The sequence below is a fragment of the Gekko japonicus genome, unplaced genomic scaffold (genome assembly GCF_001447785.1).
Source record: "Gekko japonicus isolate JY-2015 unplaced genomic scaffold, Gekko_japonicus_V1.1 scaffold152, whole genome shotgun sequence".
Taxonomy (NCBI): domain Eukaryota; kingdom Metazoa; phylum Chordata; class Lepidosauria; order Squamata; family Gekkonidae; genus Gekko; species Gekko japonicus.
The window spans coordinates 760,502-778,702 of NW_015168050.1; the positions used below are offsets into that span (position 1 = coordinate 760,502).

The following is an 18,201-nucleotide window of genomic DNA, read 5'->3' on the forward strand; positions in this document are numbered from 1 at the left end:
TTCCCTATATTCAGTAACAATAACAATAACACATCATGGTAAAACATCTATAGCTAGTTAGAACAAAACAAGAGTAACGGTTCATGAATATTTTAGCAATTTTCAATAAGCCTTTGGGGATATCCTCTCCCTAGTGGACTATAATGTATCAGGTGTTTTAGCACCATCTGCCCTTGCATCCACATTGGCAGCCACTGTTGCAGTTTCAGGTTTTTCTCCTGAGTCCTGCTTACTATAAGAAGGCTAAATTTGTAATTGACTGCCCTAATCTCCCCATATTTTCCACTGAATAACCTCACTTCCTTTAACGGTTGTAAGGGGTGTGAGCCCATATCATAGAACATCTTCAATTTTAATGTGTTTTATATTTCATTTTTATTAAATTCTCTTTCAATAACTATTTTTGGATTCATCAGGAGTCTGATTTCTGGCTTTCCTCCTACATAACATCCTCACAAGTGACTACCTATGTTTATATTAATTTGCAGTCAGCACATAATCTCTTGCTCTCCTTTTAAATTACTGCATTCCCAAATTACCTTCATGTTTCCATTCTAACATGCCCCTTCTAGATTAAAGAGCACCACAATCTTATTACTTTTTAAAAGAGCCCCATCAAGTACTTTTAGTTCATTGCTACTAGGAATAAGCATAGACCTGAATGTCAAGCCAAAATCTGGCCTGAACATGGCCCGGTTTGAGGCTCAGATGGCTCAACTTGAATGTCACGTATTCGGGCCCCAAGGCCTCCGAGCTTCTCAGCCTGGCTTGGAAGCTCTCATGCACTCTCGGAAAAGAGACCCTGCCCATGGAGTGTCATGTGGAAAAGTGGATGTGGGTGGGATTTTCCAGCCATCGCGAGACAAATAGTGACCATCCATGGCTGACAGGCAATTCCAATTTCCAATGAGAGACGTCCATCCACCTCCCTTGGAATGGAAGTGGTGTGTGTATATAATCACTGGAGGTGCGCTCCTGTCCTTTGTTCCCGTCAGGTGTTTGCGAGTCTAGTTCTCCTTGCGTGGGCAAAAAAAATCTCTTGATGGGCCTGGGGTAGGGGAAAAAATTACTGGGGTTGGTGGGTAGAGAAACCTCCTGAATCTCCTGGCCACAATAGAAACTGCCACACTAAAGCATCATCATATCTCTTTTTTTCCCACCTTCTTTCCCTTCCCTCAGTTCCAGTGATACAATTCCTTTTTCCCTCCTGTCTCTTTCTTTGATGTGATTGGGTAGGATTTTTGTTTTTTGTTTTTACATCTTTTTGTTATGACTTAGAGGTTACCTGTTTCCTTTGCAAGTCAAACACCCAAGTTACCCCACCACGTTTGTGGGTTCTCCAAGCTGCTCCTTTCTCTGCTTGCTGACTGTGGGGCTTCCATTTCTGCTCCTGCCAAAAGCACACACACCCCCGTCTTCCTGGGTTGGTTAGGTCTCTGACTTGGGGTTTCCGTCTCTCCTGTCAGAAGGGGGCTGGCCAACCCCCCCCTCCTGGACTCACAGCCAAGAGCCCAGGAGCCCAGGGATCAGGTCAAAGGCTGGGAGCAAACATAAGAGGTGTTATGAAAAACCAGGGCCAATCCCGATGGGTGGGCTCGCCCCCAGGTGAGAGAGAGGAAAAGAGGACAATGGGAGCCACGACCTTCCAATGACAGGATGAACACAGAAGGCCCCAGAGGGGATATCCCAGAGGCCTGGGGATCTTACCTATATGGCCAGCGAGAGGGACGCCATCAGCCAAAGGAGGACGAAATGGAGGAAGCAAATGACATCCCCCAAAACACTGGCCAGACCAAGAGGAGGAAGGATGGAGTGGAATTAATGGAATTGGAGAATTGGCTACTTCTGTGGCCACTCTCCTCTATAGGGAAGGGGGAGAGGCAGGTGTGGGGTGCAGAGATTTAAGGGGGAGAGATTCACAGGCCGAGGAGGAACATCCTCAATCCTCTATGACAACGGACCCTGTCTGTAAGAGAGAGGAGGGAGGATGTCCAGAATAGAGGAGAGGAGAAGGAGATGAGAAGACCCAGGGGTCGAAACCCCCTCTGACCCTTCAGTCTGAGGCCTTGCCAAGATCCTCTGACCCTAAATCGGCTGCCCTGGAGCCTGGCCCTCTTCCCGTCGACCCCAATCGACCCCACATTCTGACATCTCCTCTCCGACCGAACCACCTCACTCAGCCCAGCACTTTTCTGTGCTCCTGTCTTGGGGGTTCCCCCTCTCCTCTGACTGCTGGCTATGAGGCTTGCCTTTACTGCTCTGCCAAAAGCACCCCCCTTCTTCCTGGGTTGGTTGAGTCTCTGACATGGGGTTCCCTTCTCTCCTCTCCGACTGAACCACCTCACTCAGCCCAGCACTTTTGGGGCTCCTGTCTTGGGGGTTGCCTCTCTCGTCTGACTGCTGGCTGTGGGGCTTGCCTTTATAGCTCCTGCCAAAAGCATCTCTGCCACAGAACCACGCCACTCAGTCCCACATTTTTGGGTTCCCTGTCTTGGGGTTCCCCTCTCTCCTCTGCCTGCTAGTTGTGGGGGTTGCCTTTACTTCTCCTGCAAAAAGACCCCCCCCCCCTTTCTCCTGGGTTGGATGAGTCTCTGACTTGGGATTCACTCTCACCTCTCCCACTGAACAACTCCACTCAGCCCAGCACTTTTGGGGCTCCTGTCTTGGGGCTCCCTTCTCTCCTCTGCCTGCTGGCTGTGGGACTTGCCTTTACTGCTCCTGCCAAAAGCACCCCCCTCCCCTTCTTCCTGGGTTGGTTGAGCATCTGACTTGAGGTTCCCTCTCTCTTCTGCCACTAAACCATCTCACTCAGCCCAGCACTTTTTGGCCTCTTGTCTGGGGGGGTTGCCTCTCTCCTCTGACTGCTGGCTGTGGGGCTCGTCTTTACTGCTCCTGCCAAAAGCACCCCACTTTCTTTCTGGGTTGGTTGAGTCTCTGACTTGAGGTTCCCCTCCCTCCTCTCTGACTCAACCACCTCACTTAGTCCAGCACTTGGGGTTCCCTTCTCTCCTCTGACTGCTGGCTGTGGGGCTTGCCTTTCCTGTTCCTGCCAAAAGCACTGCCTTTCTACCTTGGTAGCTTGTGTCACTGCCTTGAGGGCTGCCTCTTGCCTCTGCCAAAGAGGCACCGATATTACCCACCATTCCTGCATTTCTCCATGTCTCGAGCAACCACTGTTACACCCCCATTACCTGGGCCTGATGTCTGGGGACATGAGGGGAACCCAAATGCATCATGCTCATTGACATGGGCAGATGGGAAGACTGGCCACACTGAACCCAGAAAGTGGGATATGATGGTGGTCTCCCACACTGGCAACCTCCACCCCAAGTATGTTGTCAGTGTCCTCTGCATCAACTTCCCCTGCAGCATCCAGGGGGCTGGCCTTGGTCACCACTCGAGAGCTCTCACAGTTTTCAGATGGGCTGCAGGGGCAAATAATTAGTTGGAGGGAGGAAACTATCATCACTAGTGCTGAGGGTGGTGATGCTGGCCATAACCCATCATCCTGTTCCACATCCTGAGATTCCCAGTCATGATCCCCTGCCTGTACTTTTTCCATTGGGACACCCCAAATCAGTCCACGGTCTGAGTCTGGGAAACAGCTGTGCCTGTAAAGTGCCTCACTCATGGGCATGGGGGCACAGCTGCAGTCTGCTGTGTGGAAGTACTTCTGCATCCTGGCCAGTGATCCCTGTATGGAGAATTGCCCGGTGTGTGGGGCCCGTGTTTGTAGGAGGAGGGACCCACATCACTTAACCACCAGTGTTCTATAGAGGCACTTGCATAGGTCACACCCCAGTTTGACACCACTGAAGGGTGGACCCATGGAATCTGCCGCCAGGTGCTGGGCACACACTCCCAGTCAACGGGGAAAGGGAGGCCAAGAGGGACGGGCCACTACAATGGGGTCTCCAGACTTCACCATGGTTTCCCTCAGGCAAGCCAGCCTTCAAGAAATCATGCTCCTGGGGTCCTCCCTGTGCCAGGAAGGAGGATGAGGGCCAGGGCTCATGAGGTAATCACTCAGCACATTGGGTGGGTGATTGCCCTGGATTGCCAGCCTTTCTCTCTGGTGGAGGATGTGGACTTCTGGGGGCTTCTACAGTGCATGCCCCCCTGGTACACCATCACCTCCAGGAGGACCATGAGCTGGGGAGTGGAGCCCTCCATGTATCTCTCCATGGTGTGTCTGATCAAAGCCAAGCTAGCCAAGGTGCAAGGGCAAACCATCTACCTGGTGGCCAATCTTTGAAGCAGTCACCACCATGGCTAACTCTCTCTCACTGCACACTGGTGGCAACCAAAGGAGCTCTAGGGTGGGCAGGGAGACACACCTCAAGCAGGGACGAGCACACTTCCGTCTGGTTACAAGGCGGTGCTCCTCCATGCTCAGGGTATGGATGTGGAGCATATGGTGCTGAATATAGCTGTGACCTTTCACAGTAGTCAAAAGAACTGGTTTGGAGGGGAAAAGATCACCCATGGCTATCTGGTCATGGATGGTGGCCAAAACATGCATAATGCGCCAAAATAGCCAAACTCATGAACATTGTTTGCATGGCACACAAGCTTCACCTGGTGCTGAGGGATGTCCTGGGGCTGGGGAACAATGCCGGAGGTGTGGAGGGTGCCACCAAGATCAGTTCTGTGCTGGAGAACTGCCAGCACTTGGTGGGGCACTTCTCAAGAAGCCTCAGAGCTTCATGTCTGCTGAGAGAGATGCAGGATGAGGTGGATGAGACAGAGAAGCATTGCACGCCAAGACGACTGGCAGTGTCTCGTTCAAATGGGCAAGGACATCATTTGACGTGAGTAGCTCCTTCATGGGCCAGAAAGTGGCAGCCTGTCACCAGCCCCACACCCACGGGGCCTTCTTGTTGAGCGGACAGTGGAGGGGCTCTGCAAGTGCAGCTTTATGGGGCAGGAAGGAGTGGTAAAAGTTCAGAAGCCCCAAGAAAGCCTGCAACTCAACCTTGGACATGGGAGTGGGTGCATTCGTGATGGCACCATGGGGGCCGGGTGGATGCGGTCCACGTCTACGGAGAACCCCAGGAACTCTACACGGAGGACTCCCAGGAGGCATTTCTCCCACTTCACTTTTAGCGGGCAGGCAGGTGGTGAAGTCCTCTTCCATGGAGGTGGCGATTAATACATCCTCGAAGAAGGGTTGGACTCCAGGGATGCCTTTCAAGAGAGAGTCCATTAAGTTCAGGAAGATTCCCGGGGCCACGCTTATCCCAAACTGCAGCCACTTGACTCTGAAAGCACTCTGGTGTGTGACGATGGTCTGTGCCTCAGCAGTCGGCTTGTCCACCAGGAGCTGTTGGTATGCTTGGGCCAAGTCCAATTTACCGAAGACCTTGCCCCCCCCCCCAATGTCGCTAAGACATGGCTGACCACAGGCACTGGGTATGCATGGTCACTCAGTGCCTTGTTGATTGTACATTTGTAGTCTACGCAGATGTGGACATCCCCGTTTGGCTTAATTGGGGTTACAATGGGGGTCTCCCAGGTGGCATGGGGAACCGGCTCTAAAACTCCTTGTGCCATCAAATGGTCCAGTTCCACCTCAATTTTGTGCCATCAAATGGTCCAGTCCCACCTCAATTTTGGGCTTAAGCATGAACAGAGCTCTCCGGGCCTTGAGATGGATGGGCTGCACCTCGGGGTTGAGTTGGAGTGATACCGGGGGACCTGTATACCGGACGAGTGTCCCATCAAAGATGGAAGGGAATTCGTCACACACTTTACTGAAGTCTGAGGGCTGCACGTGGTGCACCGCCGTTACTCTGAATCCCAAGGGCGTAAACCAAGACAGTCCAAGTAAGCTGGTGAGCGGTCCTTCAACCACCACCAAGTCTCCAAAAGTCTCTCAAACTGCCTGTATTTCACATGGAATTTGACCCACCCCTTAATGGCCACCTCGTTCTTTTGAAAGTTCCAGAGGGTGAAGCCAGTGGGTCTAAGGCAGGGATCCCCCTGTGGACAGAGCCTCTGAAGAGTCTCTTCCAAGATGATAGAGATGGAGGACCCCGTGTCCAGTTCCACCTTGCAAGGCAAGTTACTTTAATTTTATCAGGGGTGTCCCAGGGCAAATTCAGTACTGATGTTGGTGGACGGCATTGGTGTGCAGATCCACTGATTCCTGGTGCATGGCTGTGCGTCTCCTGGCTCCCTTGGAGCAGCAGGCACATGTGATGTGGCCCGTCTTGCCACAGGTCCTGCAGGTAGCATCATGGAAATGGCAGGAGCAACGTTCGTGGGCTTCTACGCAGCTGACGCAGGGAGTTGGTGCGATGGTCTCCGCTGGGCGAGTAGCGGCGGCAGAAGGTTGCAAGTCGTGGTGAGCTGGGCAGTGAACCTGATGGGTCTCTTCCCCGTCTGATGCCTCAGAAGCTGAGGGAACGGAGGCCTGGTGCACGGTGGAGGTCTGGTGGTCTTGCTGGGATTTCTCGAAAGCAGTGGTCTCACATAGCTCCTTTGCAAGGGTGAGTTCCTCATGGCCAATGAGCTTTCAATGGAGTTTTTCCTCTCGGATGCCCATCACGAACTGATCGAGGAGAGTGTCATCGAGGCTCGGGAACTCGCGTGTGAGGGCCAATCTGCGAAGGTCTGCCACGAAGTCAGTGGCCATCTCATTGGACTTTTGCTGGCGCATGTAGAAGTCCACACGGCACACCATTTTGGTTGGCTGAGGAGCAAAATGGTTGGTGAGCGCCTTGATGAGTGTGTCATAAGTGGCTGCCTTGAGCATGGTGGGTGTGATGCGGCCCTGGACTAGCCTCAAGGTTGTGATCCCGCAGGAACTGAGCAGGAGAGCCTTCTTCATTTCTTCACCCTCGATGTCCTGGAACAGTATGAAGTACTTGAGCTGCTCCACCCAGGTCTCCCAAAGCTCTGTGTGAGCGGGGTCAAATTCCAACAGATGTCCTGGAGCAGCAGTCATGGTCCCAGTTGCAATGCGATGCACGTGGCACTGGAGCTTGATGTGCGGTGTGGTGCAGATGGGCTCTGGGCTGGCTCAACAGGATCCCATCCTCGTCGTCGCTATTAAATAGTGGGTTCCATGGATGAACAGACCACAACCTTAATGATCAGTTCTAGTTTATTAGTGATTTCAACAAGCACAAAACAAGACTCCTGAGCATCAGCTCTGTTAAATAGCTTGCAATTGCCACACCCAAACACACCCCACTCCCAGTGATAGGCTGTTTACATAACATTACTACTAGATTGGTTACTTTCAGAATCCTGGCAGTCTATTGTTCTTATGCTCCAAGCTCAGCCAGTCTCAGGGGTGATTTAATCAGGAATGATTCAACCCCACTACATAACAAAAGTGATCACTGGTCAGGACCAAATCCTCCCAAGCTGGGAGCTCATGTTGTCCTGGTCACTGACCAACAAGACGAGGTGTCTCACGGCGGCCATGTCCACTGGGGTCAGTATGCTGAACCCCCCACCTGCCTGTCCATGTCTCCTCACCCACCTGATGGCAAAGTGATCACCAGTCAGGACTGAATCTTCCCAAGCTGGAAGCTCATGTTGCCCTGGTCAGGGACTGTTACAACCCATACTTGGAGAGATCTACAGGAAAGGAGGTCACCTGCAAGTGTATGGGTGTTCTCCAGGACCTGGGCAGGGTAAGAGGGTTGGCCCTGCCCAATGATCATGTTGCCTGTAAGTGGAGGGTGGGCTTGGGTTAAAAGCACCACCTTCCTGGGCCCTGGGCTGGGTGGGAGAGTTGGCCCTGCTCAGTGATCACATTGCCATTCCAGGGTGGATGGGCCCGTGGAGAGAGCACCCCCACCCTGTGTGGGTGTTCCTTGGGCCCCAGCCAGGATGGGAGAGTTGGCCCTGCCCAGTTATGTTGCTGGTGGGTGGAGGGTAGGCCCAGGGAGAGAATCCCACCTGCCACTGTGCGGGTGGTCTCCAGGCCCCAGGCAGGGCGGGAAGGTTGGCAGTATCCCCAGGGTTCACATTGCTATTTTATTTATTTGTTTCTATTTGTGTCCCACCTTGCCGGACACACTGGCTCAAGGCGGCTAACAGGATTAAAATATCATAGAACAATACAGAGTTAAAAGAATTAAAATACAATACAAAAGTAAACAAGATCAGTTAACAGATAAAAAAGACAAGCTAATGACGGCGGTGTTCCAAATCAACCCAGTGATAAAGACAACATCCAACAGGGTTAGATGATGGCGGTATTCCAAATGAGCCCGATGGTAGAAATAGCATCCAACAGGGTCCCAGGCCAGAAGATGTTCTAGGACACATTCGTCAGTGGCGGCTCCTAATCGAAAGCCTGGTGGAAGAGCTCTGTTTTACAGGCCCTGTGAAACTGTAAAAGGTCCCGCAGGGCCCTGATGTCCTCTGGGAGCTCATTCCACCAGTGTGGGGCCGCCACTGAGAAAGTCCTAGCTCTGGTAATAGTCAGCCTGGCTTCTTTCGGACCAGGGAGAGTCAGGCAATGTTGTGACCCTGACCACAGTGCTCTCTGGGACACGTATGGGAAAAGGCGGTCCCTCAAGTAGGCAGGCCCCTGACCATATAGGGCTTTAAAGGTTAGAACCAGCACCTTGAACCGAACAAGTACACTATAGGCAACCAGTGCAGTGCAGTGTCCTCAGCACAGGCTGGATATGGTCCCGTGTAGAGTGACTCATCAACAGCCTGGCTGCGGCATTCTGCACTAGCTGCAGCTTCCGGATCTGAGACAAGGGCAGCCCCATGTAGAGAGCATTGCAGTAGTCTAACCTCAAGGTGACCATTGCATGGATCAGTGTTGCTAGGTCATTGTGTTCGAGGAAGGGAACCAACTGCTTAATCAGCCGTAGATGGTAGAAGGCCACCTTGGCAGTGGGTGCTACCTGGGCCTCCATTGTTAAGGAGTTGGTGGGCTGTGGGTCAAATAGCATGCGGTTGGCCATGAAACCTGTGCACCTCAATGCAATTGTATGGCCACCCATCCCCTAAAGTCTGTGGTCTGTGAGCTTCCAGCTTGAGTCTGACCCACAGTCCCCAAAAGACTGCTGGACTCCAGCCTGACAACATTCATGCACATCTGGCCTCATTGAGGACATTGTTGCTGTAGATGGTGGGGCTTGGGAGTCTTTCCACCTCACAGAGTCTTTCCAAACCCCCCTCCTTGGGATATTTTAGATCCTGGCTGCTAGTCCACCAGTGCCTCCTGCCACAGCCATACAGAGTCTCAGTCACCAGGTCCCTGTCACCTTCCTGGGCAGGGTGGGAGGCTTGGCCCCAACCAGTCATCATGTCAAAAGGGCTGGATGGTTGGGCCCCAGAAAGACACAGGCACCCGCAACCACATGGGTGGTCCCTGGGGAGGTACTCTGGGAGCTGAATGCCCGTAGCTTAACCAGGTGTGCTCTGTACTGTCTGAAACCGGCACTGGACAACTCTCCCAAAAGCAGTTTCTTGGGGGCACCTTGCTTGGGGGTCCACTACTCAAACCCCCAAACCCAACATGCACATAACTTGTGGAACATGTGGAGGGTCACCTCAGGGGGGAACTGTGTGAGTTGGAGGCCTCTAGCTCACCTGGGTCAGTTTTTGTCACTCCTGAAACAGTGGGGGTGATGTCCCATTGAAAAGCATTGTCTCAGGCAACCTTTTTTAGGTGTCTGCAGCTCAGCCCCCCAAAATCCAATGGAGATCAAACTTGGTGGGCATGTCAAGGAGAGTGAGCTGGAGCACCCTGTGAATTTGGAGTCTCGAGACCCCCAGGGGGCTTTTTTTATCTGGACCGGTTAGCAAACTGGTTCGTGAACCGGGCTGAGGTTCGGTCCAGAAAATGGCCCCGGAATTGGGCTGGTTCAGTTCACAAAATGAACTGGCATCTCCTGGTAAGTGTCCATCCCTAATTGCTAACATTCATGTAAGGCAATAGAATCTTCTTTTCAGTATACCAGGACTTAATTGCTTGAATTACCTGCCACTATATGACATTGTAGCATCTTGCCTCAGTGTCTTGCCTTCCCCATTCTAGCTATATAAACCAAGTCCCACAGGAACCCAAAAACAGAATAAGAAAAAGAGAAAACATCCATGGGATAACCCAGTTAAGTATGAGAGCAAAGCCCTTCAGTCTAAGTACATAAAAAGCTCAGACACTGTAGAATGCATAAGTTCATGCAAAAGATCCAAAAGGATCCACCAAAGGATGACTGGAATCAAGGGTGAGAATATGAAGTGGAAATTGTAAATTTACTCAAACAAATTATGTTGATGTTTATTCAAACAAATCACGTTGATAAAGAGGTTTCCGGATTTCTTATTCTCCTCTGTTCTACATAGTCTTCTTCAGATCAAAGCATTAGTCTATAATCAAAATAAAATTGTCACAAAACTTACTTATTACAGAATATCTTAAACCCTCCCATTTCAGGTCAACATTTTATACAAAGTCCGTTACTATATCAATTACATTTGCTACTGCTTAATCTCTGCACGAGCACCGCATGTCAGACTCCCATCAAGACCCCAGATTATGTGTCAACAACAACCAATAATCTTCTCTGACTATAAAGCAATTTAAAATCATACAACTGCAGTTTCACAAATAAAATTTGTAAATGCAGTGGTGGTATCACATGTTTTTACCTTTTAAAATAGTTACTAGTGGGCTAGCAATGTTTCTGCCTTCCATATAGAAATATGTAACTTTTCAACAAGTCTTGGAGCAAGCATGTTTGTAATACAACAGTGATGTGCTGATTCCTTTCTGAAACAATGAATTTTATTCTGGGAGGAGTAGAGCACTTTCGTCGGCTCATAACAAGAGTGGCAGTCCAGTAGATATGTGGGTCCTGGGCCATATAAGGCTTTAAAAGAAAAAAACGGCACCTTGAAATGAAGCTGAGAAAAAAACTGACTGCCAAGGCAGATGTTCTAAAACACCAATGATATATCTGTGCTTACTTTTTCCAGTCAATGACTGGCCTGCTGCTTTTTGCACTAACTTGAAGTTTTTGAGTTTTCTTCAAGGAAAGCCCTACATAAAGTATGTTGTAATAGTCTAGCCTTGAAATTACTGTAGAATGCATCAGTGTGACCAGATTGTCTGAATCCAGGAAAGGCCACAGCTTCCAAGCCATATGTAACAACAACAACAAAGTGTATTATCTATATAAAGTTTATTATCTGTATAAAGTTGCTGTCTCAGTTCTTGGACACTGCAAGTGGTGGGCAGGTGGCTTAAGGAGACCAAGCTGGCTCTATACCAAATGAAGGTGATGTCGGTCAGAAAAATAGATGCTATGGAGATATTGCTCTGCCACTTTTCGATAGGGTAGCCTTGAGATTGGTGGCTTCAGTTAAGAGCCCAAGAATATTCCTGTACTCAGCTTTATTGTAAGAGAAACAAGCCGGCATTGCTGCTCGGAACACCTTTTTGTTGTTGTAGTTACATATGGCTTGGAAGCTGTGGCCTTTCCTGGATTCAGACAATCTGGTCACACTGATGCACGCTACAGTAATTTCAAGGCTAGACTACTACAACATGCAGCTCATTTCCTCCAAAAAGAAGGACATCCATTTTATTATATGGCATGTGAGCTGGAACTGTAATGTAAAAGAAGGGATTTCTAGTAATCATGGTTTTTAACTTGTTGTAAATGGAAAACCCAGGCTAGCCTGATCTCGTCAGATCTCAGAAGCTAAGCAGGGTCAGCCCTTGTCAGTATTTGGAAAGGAGACCATCAAGGAATGCCAGGATCCTGACAAAGAGGCAGGAAATGGTAAATCAGGCCTGATGCCTTGAAAACCCATGGAGTCACCATGTTAGCTCTTATCTGACACCAAAAGAAAAAGAAAAAAGGAAGGTCAGTGCTGAGCCCAAATATCAGAAAAGCTGAGATAGGAAACTGTTAATGTCTTTTTTCTCTTTTCATTTTATGATGCCATTTTCTTTATTCTTAGACGCTGCTTCAAAGCATGCTGCACTGGGATTCTTTGACTGCTTGAGAGCTGAGTTGCAAGAATTTGGTGTGTGTGTCAGTGCCGTGACTCCAAGTTTCATACGCTCATACCACGTTCAACCACAGCCGAGCAAATCAGATTCTTCTATATGGAAATGTAAGATCTACATAAAACATTTTGTAGAGATGAGAGAAATGGGTGAGGATGGAAGGAATGGGAGAAAAGTTGATTTCAGTAGGCCAGTGCAGCTGAGAAGGTGAAATTAGACATAATGGGCAGTGCTAGGGTTGCCAGGTGCATGTTTGTAACTCTCAGGAGACTTTGGGGACAGGGCATGGAGAAAAAAGATGACATCAATGCATCAACATCAATGCATCAACATCACTCTAAGATAAGCCTCAGAAATCTTACTGATGCTTTAGATTTTTGCCAAGCTATATGTAGAGATGGAAGTGATGTCATCCTTCAAGATGCTGACATTTACAGGAAACAGCAGCCAGTCTTTCCCTCCCCCCTCCCCTTCAGAACTTGTGAAGAGGCTTCTCAGAGAGCTGCCAGAGAAGCATGTTGTTCCCTGTAATTTCCCCCCAGAGATCTGAGTCCAGCAATAATCTCATTTTGCTAGATTCATGCTGCTTGTATAAAAAAAGTAAAACAATGAGGGAAAGCGTGAAGCTTGGACATGGTGGAAGAGGGAGAGTGGGTGAAACAACCTCCATGTAGGCAGGGGAGTGACCTTTGAGGGGCAGCAAGCAGAGTAGGAATAAATGGACAGTTGTCTCAATGGAGGGGCAGCAAGGGGGGTGGAATCCAAGGGAATCTGTATGCTTTTGAATTACCTTCCGTTCATAAAGTGAAGCAACGGAAAAATCAGCACAAAACCACTCTCAGAAAACCTGAGAAAACAGTGACCAGAAAGCAAACTGAGTGCTGAAGGGGGGGGGGAATCAGTGTAGAATTAAAAATAGAACCCAACGGACTGCACAGTGAAAGTGAGGGAAAACACCTGTGCACAATAGACCATTGTTTCCAGTAGCATCAGCTGGGAAGGGAGTCAGCCTTGGAGGCCAGAGCCTTCTGCTTCAACCCTACACCTGTCCTCACATCAGCTAATCAATGAAGCCTCCTTTACAGTTTTCCCCTTTGTTTTCTTTTGAAGTAAGTTTTATTAACTTTTTAGAGCACACAAAGGTGGGAAAGGGGCAGGGGAAGGGGAAAAAATAATACAATTTCTTCATATGACTTTTCCCTACTTATCATTTCATATTATACAGAGATAGACTATGAGGTTTTAAAAGTTAATAAAAGCTTCTTGATATTATAGTATTAAATAGTTCATATTTTTTATTTCATCCTTATCCAATTATAAAATGGAGTCCATAATCCAACCAAATCTTCTTCCATTTGACCTTTTAACATTGAAGTCAATTTGTCCATTTCCACAGTTTCCATAATCTTCACTATTAGGTCATGTTCAGAAGGTATTGATGGAAGTTTCCAGAAGGATGCAAATAAAATTCTAGCTGCGGTTACTACATGAATTATAAAATATCTTTGATTTTTATGAAAGTCATCTGGTATACAATTCAATAGAAACAATTCTGGTCGAAAAGGTATTGAAGTCTGCAAAACTGTCTGTATAAAAGTATGTACCATAACCCAAAACTTACACACTATATCACATGTCCACCATATATGGTAGAATGTACCCACGTGTTTTTTACACTTCCAGCAACTATTCAATGTATTTTTGTACATTTTAGCTAATCTGTCTGGTGTTAGATACCATCTGTAAAACATCTTATACAGATTCTCTTTAAATGCCATCAATTTAGTTATTTTCACATTCACTTTCCATAGTTTACTCCACTGTGTAAGATCAATATTATAGCCTAGATTTTGCATCCATTGCACCATATAGTCTTTAACCACTTCATCATCTATTTTCATTTGCATTAAAAATACATACATTTTCTTGATCAACTTATCATTGGATGTACATAACAACTTTTCAAATGCACATTGTTTGGAATAAAGACCAAATTTTCTATCTTTAGTGCATCTAGATTCAATTTGAGCCCTTGCCCACCAGTCCAGACTGACCCCTTACCTTATTAATTCTTCCTTTGTTTTTAGAAATCCTTTATCATCTAAAAGATCTTCATATCTATGAATTTTGTCTAATGAAATTAAACTTGGTTGTGAAAAGGCTTCAATGGGTGAGACCCATCTTGGAATTTTAGAATATACCTAAGGTAGGATTTTTCCCCGAGTTGTTAATAAGGATTTTCTTATCAAATGATTTTTAAAATATTTATGTCCAGCCACTTCCCATACCAAACAAAAGCATGCCACCTTATCTTTAAATCATGTCCTTCTAGGGCTAAAAGTCTTCGATTTTCAAGCAGTGTCCAATCTCTCATCCAAACCAAGCAAGACACTTTATGATAGATCTTCCAGTCTGACAAATAAAATTAGACATTAGCTTATTCATACCTTCCAAAAAAAAAGAACAATTAATACAAACAGGAATAGTCTGGTATAAAAATAATACATGGCAATATGTTCATTTTAACATAGAATCATAGAGTTGGAAGGGGCCATACAGACCATCTAGTCCAACCCCCTTCCCAATGCAGGACCAGCCTAAAGCATTTTTGACAAATTTTCATCCGGCCTCTTCTTGAAAGCTGCCAGTGAAGGGGAGCTTACCAGCTGCAATCTTTCCCATCCAGGATAAATGAAGACCTTTCCATCTTTCTAGATCTTAACTTCTTGGAGCAATTTCAGATAGTTATCCTTCATCAAAGAACTACACTTTGGAGTTAAGCATATTCCCAAATATTTAACTCCTTTCTCCAGCTGAAAACCTGTTAAATTAATTAACTCCATTTTTTATTAGAAGTCATATTCTTTGTTATAACCTTTGTCTTTTGATAGCTTATTTTCATCCCAGCCATTTCTCTATACTCTTTAATATTGTTCAGCAAATGTTCTATAGAGTCTACTGGGTCTTCCAAGATAAATACTAAGTCATCTGCAAATGCCTGTAACTTATACTTATGACCCTTAACTGAGGCTCCTTTGATTGCAGTCTTTTCTAATAGCTCTTGTCAGAACTTCCAAAGTTAATAAAATAAATAAAAGTGGCGACAAAGGACATCCTTGTCTTGTCCCTTTCTCAATCCAAATAATATCTGTCAAGTCACCATTTACAGTTATCCTAACTTTCTGTTTAGTATAAACAGCTTCAACTACTCCTATAAAATCAGACCCAAATTTCATTTCCTTCATTTGTTCAATAAGAAATTGCCAACTATCATTATCAAAGGCTTTTTCAGCACCCAAAAATACTAAAGCCATCTGTTTCTCAGGGTGTGCTTCATAGTATTCTAGTATATTTAAAACCATTCTAACATTGTTCCCTAATTACCTTTTTGGTAAAAAAAAATCCTGTTTGGTCTTGATGTATAAGTTCTGATAATACTTTTTTCAATTTCATAGCTAAAACTGATGCAAAAATTTTATAATCACAGTTAAGCAAGGATATAGGTTGATTATTCTTAACTTCTTTTGGATCCATTTCTTCTTTATATACCAGTGAGATAGTTGCTTCCATCCAAGATTCAGGCAGAACTGTCCATAACTGTCGTAATCATATCCTGCCATTCCTGGTACTCATACCCAGCCCCCCTGCAGCCAGGGGGTGGGGGGTCATGGTCTTGCCCCTGACCCCCCCCAGATCACAACCTACCCACAGCTGCAACGTGGCCAGTCTTATCTCCATCTCTCACCAAGTTGGCTGGCAATGACCCTGTGCTCCAGCTAGGCTGCTTTCTCTGCATCATTCCTTCGGGCTCAGGCACCACATCCTGTGGTGGCTGGTCCACCATCTGCTTTGAAGTGCCGGCACCATCAGTGCCCCTGCTCTCCAAAGCTGACAAATGGGTTAGTATTGTCTCAAGCAACCGTTTATTAGCCACCATCCTCATTTGCTGCCAAGCCTTGGCCACCTTAGCAGGGGTTGGAGGCCCCTACTTGTCACGTTCCAAGGCATCTAACCGGACCAAGATTGCTTTCAGGGTCAGGTCTTCACCTTCATCATTTGACTAGAGCACCAGCCCAACCCACATCACTGCCTCCTCCTCCCAGGTGAGGCAAAGGTGCCCCCCTTACAGATGCTGGTCGGCTCTGTGGGTGGGGGAGCCATTAAATCAATGCAGAAAGAAAAACAAAATGTGATTGGAATGCGTGAGGGAATGGAGAAGGGGAGAAAAAAGTCTGATGGTGTTGCACAGTGAAAGTGAAGGAAATGGACATGCATATAGGGCCTTTGTCTAGCAATGTATTTTTGTAGACCCCCTGGCATTGGTTATGGGTGTTGCTAGGATCTCCTCAAAATACTGACCATGATCTCATCAGCAGAAGGAACAGATCGTAGTGAATGTTCCCCTCTTTCACTTCCCCACATCAGTCATTTCTAGCTGCAGGAAAGTTGATTCCCATGGTTGCAGGACCCACACTGAGTAATAGCTGCACAGGATGGGAGGTGGGAGTTAAGAGGAAGAAAGGGACAAAACCTTTCCGCCTCTTCCATTATTTATTTATTTATTTATTATTAAATTTATACCCCGCCCTCCCCACAAGGGCTCAGGGCGGCTTACAGATAGGGCACTATTGCAATAGTGCCATGCAATAATTTCCCATCATTTCAAGAAGTTTTCTAATTTTAAAAAAAATCTGTTTTCCTTGAAACAGTCTGCAACACATTCAGCAATGTCATTTTCCTTTTTAATTTTTTTTTCCTTTATAAAATTTCTAGACCTAAAGCTGACTAAGATCCATTTTTACACAGTTCAGGAAATGCAATGACATGCAAGACAGTAGTGGAAGTTGCTTTGATGCTTTCCCCTCTTTCTGATTCTCAGTCTTTTCCAGAAAACTGGCATATGGTGTCCACCCAGAGGAGGTAGCAGAAGAAATTTTACGAACAGTGAGCAGGAAGAAACAGGAAGTGTTCATGGCAAATCCTATTGCAAAGGCTGCAGTTTACATTCGCACATTCTTCCCAGATATTTTTTTTGCTGTTGTTGCTGCTGGAGTTAAAGAAAAGCAGAAGACAGAAGATGAAAAATGATTGTGCCTGACTCTCCTTCTCTGGCAGTAGGATTGCCAGAGCCCCATATTTTATGGGCTCACTATTTCAAAGCTAGAACTCCATATAATTCTGGATGAATTGATAAAATGTTCCATGTTTGAACACTTTGAGGCAGTGGAGTTAGGAACTATAGGTTCGATCTGCATTGGTATTTCCCACTATTGTGCCAATGATCTCACATTGTCTCACAAATTTCTGTCTGCATTTCATGCTGCATCCACTCTCCTATTGTTTCATCTCAGCATCAGTTGTCTGCATCATTTTATTGCCATTTAGTAGTGACTCCGAGGTCAGTATGGTGTCTCACCGCCTTATCTGAATGTGGTTTTAATGTGGTACAACTGTTCCTCCCGACCGTCGAGCAAAAAGTAGACAACTGGAGCTGAATTCTCTCCCCCCCCCCCCAACTTTTTCTAAGGAGATATGCAACTTGTCTTAGGGGAGAAACAAGTTAGCTGAAAATCCAGTCGTCTGTATTTAAAAGCAGCCAGGGAACATTTTTCTGCGATCATATTTGGGGGAGGGTTGGAAGCACACCCACCCCTAAATCATTTGTTATTTCCTGGGGCAGTCTCCAGAATACCCTTCCTGGCAACTGCTGGGTGTTTTGTGCTTTTTACCCAGCTCATTCCATCTTTCCTGCCCCCCCCCACCTCCCTCTCTGCCAGGTCACCCCCTTTTACTTTCGGGGGGGGAGGGTCACAGGTGCCATTTTCTCCCTGCAGTGCAGGGCCATGCCGGTGCCCCTGGGAGGATGCTTCTCCCCCCTCTCGTATGCTCTCCCTAAACAACTTGTGTCCTGATGCAGACAGAGGAGAGCTTTATGCTGAGCCAAATGGGAAGCCGGCACCACAGCAGCACGGAACAGCTTTACATAGCAAATGCAGATTGAGCCATAGTTTTCAACTACCATTAAAAAGTGCACTCCAGGGCTCTGGGAGAATGATCCCCTTCAGTGCGTTGTGAGCCATCTGATTGCTCTGTGGTGCTGCAAGGACTCCTGGGAATTGTGGTTGCAGGGGAGGTAGTAGAAGGTATAAACTTCTAATCTGGGCAGCTGTGGAAATAGGGAGACATAAACAGGTTCAAACAGA

At 47.0% G+C, this 18,201-nt stretch overlaps 1 protein-coding gene across 1 annotated transcript in view; it reads left to right on the plus strand.

Moving 5' to 3' along the window:
- Positions 1-17,311, plus strand: part of DHRS7C (dehydrogenase/reductase (SDR family) member 7C) — a 33,568-nt gene extending 16,257 nt beyond the window's left edge. Inside the window, exons 7-8 of the mRNA XM_015414338.1 lie at positions 11,950-12,105; positions 16,878-17,311. Of these exons, the coding sequence (XP_015269824.1) occupies positions 11,950-12,105; positions 16,878-17,086 (365 nt within the window). The 3' untranslated portion in view covers positions 17,087-17,311. The remainder of the gene's footprint in view (positions 1-11,949; positions 12,106-16,877) is intronic.
- The last annotated feature ends 890 nt before the right edge of the window (positions 17,312-18,201 follow it).